General features: G+C 44.4%; 2 protein-coding genes across 3 annotated transcripts in view; both read right to left on the bottom strand.

Moving 5' to 3' along the window:
* Positions 1 to 5: 5 nt before the first annotated feature.
* LOC126385922 (zinc finger protein ZFP2-like) lies at positions 6 to 1,900 on the bottom strand (the record flags this gene model as incomplete). Its single annotated transcript, XM_050037966.1, has 3 exons — positions 1,594 to 1,900; positions 567 to 1,496; positions 6 to 193 (listed from the first exon to the last, which is right to left on the bottom strand). Coding segments are annotated over exons 1-3 (1,290 nt in total), but the record flags the coding sequence as incomplete, so codon positions are not given.
* A 5,149-nt stretch (positions 1,901 to 7,049) lies between these two features.
* Positions 7,050 to 8,010, bottom strand: part of LOC126385577 (gastrula zinc finger protein XlCGF57.1-like) — a 69,296-nt gene continuing 68,335 nt past the window's right edge. The window contains exon 4 of one of the 2 annotated variants that reach the window (XR_007569425.1): positions 7,050 to 7,300. Coding sequence is in view for 1 of the 2 variants with exons in the window: in XM_050037370.1 (XP_049893327.1) it covers positions 7,622 to 7,734 (113 nt within the window). In the remaining variant the exon portion in view is untranslated. Of the gene's footprint in view, positions 7,735 to 8,010 lie in introns of both variants that reach the window. The other variant, XM_050037370.1, reaches the window with a different exon arrangement.

Below are 8,010 nucleotides of genomic sequence, written 5' to 3'. Positions count from 1 at the left end.
GAACAGGCCTCTGAAAGCTCTGCCACATGTTTTGCATGTAAACAGTCTCTCTCCTGTATATGTGTGACTTCAACTGGAACCTCTGTGCTCAAGTGATGCACCTTTACACCTGTGTGCGTTCTCATGTGGCCTGTCAAGTTACTGTTAGATCTGAAGTGTCTCCCACATGTTTTGCAAGTATACGGCTTCTCACCTGAATGAGTCCTCATGTCAAGTATACGGCTTCTCACCTGAATGAGTCCTCATGTGGACTAACAAGTCACCATTACATCTGAAAGCTCTCCCACATACTTTACAAGTATACGGCTTCTCACCTGTGTGGATTCTACAATGCCTTTTCAATACTGATGCGTCACTGAATCTTTTCCCGCAGGTCTTGCAAAGGTAGGGCCTCTCACCTGTGTGGATTCTCATGTGGGCTAACAAGTAACCATTACGTCCGAAAGCTCTCCCACATACTTTACAAGTATACGGCTTCTCACCTGAATGAGTCCTCATGTGGGCTAACAAGTTACCATTACGTCTGAAAGCTCTCCCACATACTTTACAAGTATACGGCTTCTCACCTGAATGAGTCCTCATGTGGACTAACAGGTGACAATTACGTCCGAATCCTCTCCCACATACTTTACAAGTATACGGCTTCTCACCTGAATGAATCCTCATGTGGACTAACAGGTGACAATTACGTCCGAATCCTCTCCCACATACTTTACAAGTAAACGGCTTCTCACCTGTGTGGATTCTACAATGCCTTTCCAGTCTTGACTTCTCACTGAATTTTTTCCCGCAGGTCTTGCAAAGGTACGGCTTCTGACCTGTGTGGGTTCTTATATGAGTGTTCAATGCTGATGTGTCACTGAATCTTTTCCCACATGTTTTGCAAGAAAACGGCTTCTCACTTGTGTGGCTGTTCAGGTGTCTCTGCAATTTTGACTTGCGCTCAAAAACTTTCCCACATACGTCACATTTTAAAGGCTTTTTACCTGTATTTAAGTTTATCACAGCAGAGGTGTGTGGACTGTTACTGTTCATTTCACTTTCATGATGTCTTTTCTCTGCTTGAAGCTCTGTGTTTCTAGTTGATCCTGAGTCTCCATGCTGGTATTCTTCCTCATCTTGGCTCTCAGCTACATGAGAGTTGTGACAGAGCAGCTGGTGCTCACTGGTTGCTTCTGATATCACAGAGCTTATAACTGGCATTTTGAATACAGACTCTTTCTCTGCTGCACTTTGAGTGTCATCATGAATGAAGTCCAGAGTCTGATCTTCACTGTGCTCACTTTCCTCATCAGCAGGAGTCAACATAAAGCCATCAGTCTCCTGCTTCACTACAAGCTGCTCTCCCTCCTGACTGCTGCACACTTCCTCCTCTTCCTCTTTAATCTCTGGAGGCTCTGGCTCCTCTTGGTCCACACTGGACTTCCTCTCCTCAATACAGAGCTGCTGCTCAGGGACAACCTCCTCCTCCTTACACACATGTTGCTGTGGGAGCTCTGGAGGGACACACAACAACACCAACAGCATACTAATGTCATGCTACAGCAAATAAACACACATGCCAGTAAATTACTTCAATTAGCTTTCACCCACCTGTCCTGTGTAACTTTATTTCAGGCTTCAAAACGATATCCAACAGTCTGCGCTGACGATCGATCTCTTCCTCGTACTCGACGATGCTTCTTTGAAAAACTCCCAATATTTCTTCAGCAGCAGCAGTTAGTCGCTCGTTGACAAACTCTCTCAAAGACTCAACTGAACACATTGTTGTCTAATGTAGGCTACAGTAAATGTGGCTCGAGGTTTAACTCATAGATTAACCTCCCGAAGTGAACTCAGTCATTTGGGAAACGCGGCTGGCGCCTTTGTCTTGTTTACTTCCGCTGGATGTTACGCTATTACTTCTTCTTCTTCTGTTAAATTTCCGGCAGACTAGGCACGGTTTAGTGCATTGCTGCCTCACACTGGAGTCTATTCGTCATTGCAGCTTCAGGCACTCTTCCCTATATTTTACCATACAAGTTTGTTGTTAAAAGGAAGTGAAATACTTCCCTCGCGCCCTCCCTTTCACCCAGTCCAGCACCCAACACAGTTGCAAGTGAAAATGTTTTAATTCCCAACTTTTCTAGCTCTAGAAACAGAGTCCTTCTCTGCTCAGCTTATGCTGGGCAGTGCATCATGACATGGAGCACTGATTCTGAGACTCCACAGTGTTCACACTTGCCATCTGTGTGTTTCCCCACCAATATCAACCCACTCACAAGAGCACAGTGCCCCAGCCTAAGCCTTGTCAGCTTGATGTCATCTACTCGTGGCATGCTCACTCTCTTGCTAGATCACACTGATGGTTGGATGCTGAACAGTTTTCTCCCCCTACTGTCTCCCTCCCACTCCTGCTGCCATTGCCGATGGAGTCTTTCATAAATAATGCTACGGCACTCCATTTTCCCTAACGCCACCCTAACATCCACCTCATTCCTACCCAAACTTTCCTTGGCCGCCCTGTCTGCCATCTCATTTCCCTCTACACCTACATGTGCTGGCACCCACATGAACCCCACACTACACCCCCTCCTCTCTAGTCGAGACACCACCATCAAGATTTCCCCAACTACATCCAGTCTAGCTCTGCCCCCCTCCGTTCCCTCCAGTGCCAACAAGGCCGAAAGTGAGTCTGTACATAAAACCACCTGTTCAAACTCCCCTTCCTCCACCCACCACAATGCCCACAGTAATGCTGTCAATTCTGCTGTGAATATTGAGATCCCATCAGACAGCCTTCTACTTTGGCAGATGCGGACATGGGGAATATACATTCCAAAACCCCCTTTCCTACTTTCTGGGTCTCTTGAACCATCTGTGTAGATTTTAATATAATTACCCCACTTACTTTTAAGACACCTCTCTACTCCTTCCACCACATTTCCTATTTCCCCCTTCCGTATTAGGTCCCTTACTGTCGTGTCCACATCTGCCTCTGCCCATAACCACCTTGGAACAGGTGGCCAGCACACTGTGGGTGTTACACTCATTTCCTTGAACCCCAGCTACTCAGTGTATTTCCTAACAGACTCTATCTGACTGCTCCTATCAAGGCTTCTCTGCCCATTCTCAAACTCCCAGCATTCAGTCAGCAGGGCACTTGATGGGAGAACTGTTGAAAATCCCTTCAATTTAGCCCAGTAATTTAGTGCTAACTTTTCACGCCGCAGCCTCAGTGGGGCCTCCCCTGCCTCCACCAACAGCGCAGGGATTGGCTTTGTCCGGAATGCCCCAGTGCAAAGCCTCAGAGCTCTGGTCTGAATGACATCCAGCTTAGCCAGAGTAGTTTTGGCTGCTGACCCATATGCCAGACACCCATAATCAAAGATAGATCTTATCAGAGCCTTATAGATCATTAACATTTCACTCCCATTCGCCCCCAGGAACAACCAGTCAAGCACCTCATAATATTGACAACCTTCGCGCATCTACTGACCATTTTTTCCACATGTACTCCATATGTCAATCTTTCATCCATCCAGACACCTAAAAACTTAAAAAACTTAACTTTTTCCAGTGGTGCCCCATACAACATTAGCCCCTGGCTGCCTATGTTCTTCTTTCTTCCAAAGGTTACATAGTTAGATTTAGCCACTGACATCCTAAACCCCCACTTATCAGCCCAACCCTGCACCCTATCCAAGGCTCTCTGCATTTCTTTCATCAGATATTCCGCATTTCGCCCTCTCTTCCAGATTGCTCCGTCATCCGCAAAAAGGGATCTACGAAAGCCTTCACCTACGTCATCAAACATATCATTGACCATTATATTGAACAGGACTGGACTGATAACACTACCCTGCGGGATCCCATTATCCACAGCTACAATACTAGAAAAGCTCTCTCCCACTTTCACCTGAATAGTACGACCTACCAGAAACTCCCTGATCCAATTCAGCATCCTGCCCCGGACCCCTGCATCATACAACTTAACCACCAGTCCCTCCTTCCATAACATGTCATATGCCCTCTCTATATCTAAAAATACCGCAACCACCACCTCTTTGTTCACCAGTGCTTTCTTAATATCTCTGTCTAATACCAGGACAGCATCCATGGTTCCCCGACCCAGCCTAAAACCACTTTGATGTGGGGAAAAGTACCCTCTCCGCTCTAAACAGTGCACTATCCGATCAGTAATCATTCTCTCCATTATCTTACATACAACTGCTGTAAGGGCAATAGGCCTATATGATCCAGGACTGCTGGCTTCCTTCCCGGGTTTCAATATTGGAATGACCACTGCATGCTTCCACTCTACTGGAACTCCTTCCTCCCATACTGTGTTTATTAAGGCTAACAACTCATCTAATGCATCATCATCCATTTGCTTAAACACCTCATACCCTAAACCATCTCTCCCTGGGGTGGTGTTTCGCCCTCGCCCTATTGCACGCTTCAACTCTTGCACAGAAAAGAATACATTTACCACATCACTATTATCTATATTTACCCCCAACTTATATCCTTCCTGCTCAAGCATCTGCTCTCTCCTCAACTGTCCTTCCCTTCCCACATTGCTAGCACTGTGCACTCTCTGATAGGTCCTGACTAACAGGTCAGCCTTCTCCTTATTGCTCACACTTTCTTCACTCCCTTCTACCAACACAGGCATTGACTTTCCTCTGTTATTCCCAGCCATTTTATGAATCATGCCCCAGACTTGCCCTACAGTTGTATCTGCGCCTATAGTGCCACAAAACTTACGCCAACTATCCCTCTTAGCCTCTTTGATAACCTTCCTGGCCTTTGCTCTCAGCCTCTTGTACTCAATAACATGGCTCTCATCTGGGCTTCTCCTAAGCTGCCTATACGCTATATTGCGGGCCCTCACTGCCTCATTACAAGCCTTGTTCCACCACGGCACTATCCTCCTCTTTTTCCTACCCTCCTTCACTGGCACTGCCTTCCTAACTGCTTCTATCACTACAGAGCAGAATGACCTATTCCATTCCTCCACACTGTGTTCACTCATCACATCTCCCAAACTTGCAGTGAGCTCTTTCCGAAACTTGTCCCAATCAGCTTTATGATAGTCAAACCCTCTCACTGTGCTACCCTCCTCCACCTGCAAGTCTCTACCAAACCGGCTTAAAATGGGGAAATGATCACTCCCCATAGTATAGCAATCCATAAGCTCCCATTCTCCACACCTGGCTAACTCAGATGATGCAAAAGTAAGGTCCAAGCATGACAGACTCCCATTTCCTACCTGAAACCTAGTCGCTCTACCATCATTCATCATCACAAGAGAGTGGTTATCCAAAAAGTCTTCAATTACTGCACCATTCCTATCTTTTCTTTTACTGCCCCACAGAGGGTTATGTGCATTAAAATCTCCTGTCCACACCACTGGAGGGCGCACCTGACCCATTAACCCTTCCAATTTCTCCAAATCCAACTGGAGACATGGGTTGTAGAAATTAACCACTGAGAACCTACCTAAGGAGCTCCATATTTCCACCACCACACACTCAAAGTCTGATTTCACATTTACTCTCCTATGCTGAGTTCCTTCTTTAATGAAGACTGCACACCCTCCCCCAGCTGTATTTCTATCATTCCGTAGACACACATACCCTGGTATCACAAAACTCAACACTGGCTTCAACCATGTCTCCTGCACACATATTAATTCCGGCCTCTCTTTAAAAGCATCCACAAATCTTTTTAACTCTTGCCCATTGGCAATTAAACTCCTAGCATTCCACTGGAGGATAAAAAAACATGAATACTTTAAATATCATCTGCAGTTATCTCTTGCTCCCTCTCAACCCTATCCCTTCTCTCTCTTGAGAAAACTTGACTATGGAGAGCAGACGGATCCACCCCTCCAATCCCAAGAACCCTCTCTGCAGCCTGCACAACACTTCTCACCACATCAGAGTTATTTTTGGTCTGCTTGACCACACACAGTACCTCTACAATGAAGGTCAGGAAATTCACCTTGCTCACCACCACTGTCTCCTCTGTAGCATATGCAACCTGTGGAGGCCCCCCTCTTTCTTTGCTTATTTCAGCATCTTCACCACCTTTTCTGACCTTCCTGAGAGCCTCAGCATAAGACACCCCTTTATTCACTTCCCTATACTGCTGCACACTCTTAGCTTGCTTATACTTTTCACAATCTCGGCTCCTAGCAATGTGTCCTCCACCACAGCTACCACACTTTACTTCCCTTTCCTTACAGTCAAAGATCTCATGTTCGCCACCACACTTACCACATCTCCTTACTCCTCAACAAGCAGCTGCAATATGGCCATATCGTTGATTTATAGCACCTTAAGGGTGGCCTTCGATATGGGTACACTTTAAAGGACAAACACCCTAGAAATACACGCTCTGGGACAGCTTCTTCCTTAAAAGTTAACACCACAGTTGTTGAATCACACTTCTCTCCATCACGGAAGACCCTTATCCTATATGCATCACCGACATCCACCCCTTCAATTCCCGACTAGCTCCTCCATGGAGATTTCAGCCGAAACCCCATAGATAACCCCCCTCAATCCACCAGCCCTACTTCCTGGGACAAATCCTTCAACTCGCTTCTTCCCTATCAACTGCAGAGAAACAGCTTTGGCCTTTGACTCCTCACTTCCAGAGTTCTAGTAGTAGTTCTAGTTTCACCCAGAACATTTAGATTTAACATTTAACATTAAGATTTAGCATTTAGATTTAACAATTAGATTTAGATTTAATATTTAGATTTAGCATTTAGATTTAGATTTAATATTTACATATATATATATATATATATATAAAATAGCAAGGAAACAACTTATTTTTCTTCGATCTGTACAATGATTGTAAACTGTCATTGGGTCTGTCAGGCTGGAGAAACTTTCATGGTTGTGACCAAAAATATTTAAGACTCATTGAATCTGAATTTAAGACAGTTTAAGACTTTTTAAGGCCTTATATTAAGAAAACTTAATTTCAGACATTTTAAGACATTTTAAAGGAGCTGTAGACACCCTGACAAAAGATCACAGCAACAGGACAGATCTTCTGGGATCAGTTTATTACTGTGCTCACTGCAAAATCAGTCATACTTTTAATCACAGGTTCCGCTCACATTTTCATGGACAATATTTCCAAACTTTTTCATGACTTTTCAAGGACTCATAATGAAGAATTTTCTTTTTCTTTCCCCACTTGCCCGGCGTTTTTCAAACATCAGATTCAAACTCTATGTAAACATAATTGGCACACAGGAAGGGAGAGACAAACTGAGGGAGAACATGACAAAACACACCTGATGGTAAACAAACATTGTCACACATCGACGCATATTAAAGCTACATTAAGACGCCAGCTTCAGAAAATGAATTTGCCATTATGTTACATTATATGGAGGGTTATCCACTGAAGATGATTCTAATAATTTCATTATACACAAACAAGTTCTGTGACTTATAATGATTTTGACTAATTCCATGACTTTTCCAGGTTTTCCAGGACTCTTGCAAGTATAAAATTCATTCAAACTTTAAAGCAGTCTCCTCCTTTTGTTCTTTATCTCACTAGTTTAACTTTTCCAGACCTGCAATTTCAATTAAAATTCAGGATTTGGACTTCACTCCCCACTTTTCTTAGCATGCTTTATGGAACAGGCCTCTGAAAGCTCTGCCACATGTTTTGCATGTAAACAGTCTCTCTCCTGTATATGTGTGACTTCAACTGGAACCTCTGTGCTCACATGATGCATCTTTACACCTGTGTGCGTTCTCATGTGGAGTGTCAAGTTACTGCTAGATCTGAAGTGTCTCCCACATGTTTTGCAAGTATACGGCTTCTCACCTGAATGAGTCCTCATGTGGACTAACAAGTCACGGTTACATCTGAAAGCTCTCCCACATACTTTACAAGTATACGGCTTCTCACCTGTGTGGATTCTCATGTGGACTAACAAGTAATCATTACGTCTGAAAGCTCTCCCACATACTTTACAAGTATACGGCTTCT

Source organism: Epinephelus moara, chromosome 24 (genome assembly GCF_006386435.1).
Source record: "Epinephelus moara isolate mb chromosome 24, YSFRI_EMoa_1.0, whole genome shotgun sequence".
Taxonomy (NCBI): domain Eukaryota; kingdom Metazoa; phylum Chordata; class Actinopteri; order Perciformes; family Serranidae; genus Epinephelus; species Epinephelus moara.
This window is presented reverse-complemented; position numbering and strand designations above follow the sequence as displayed.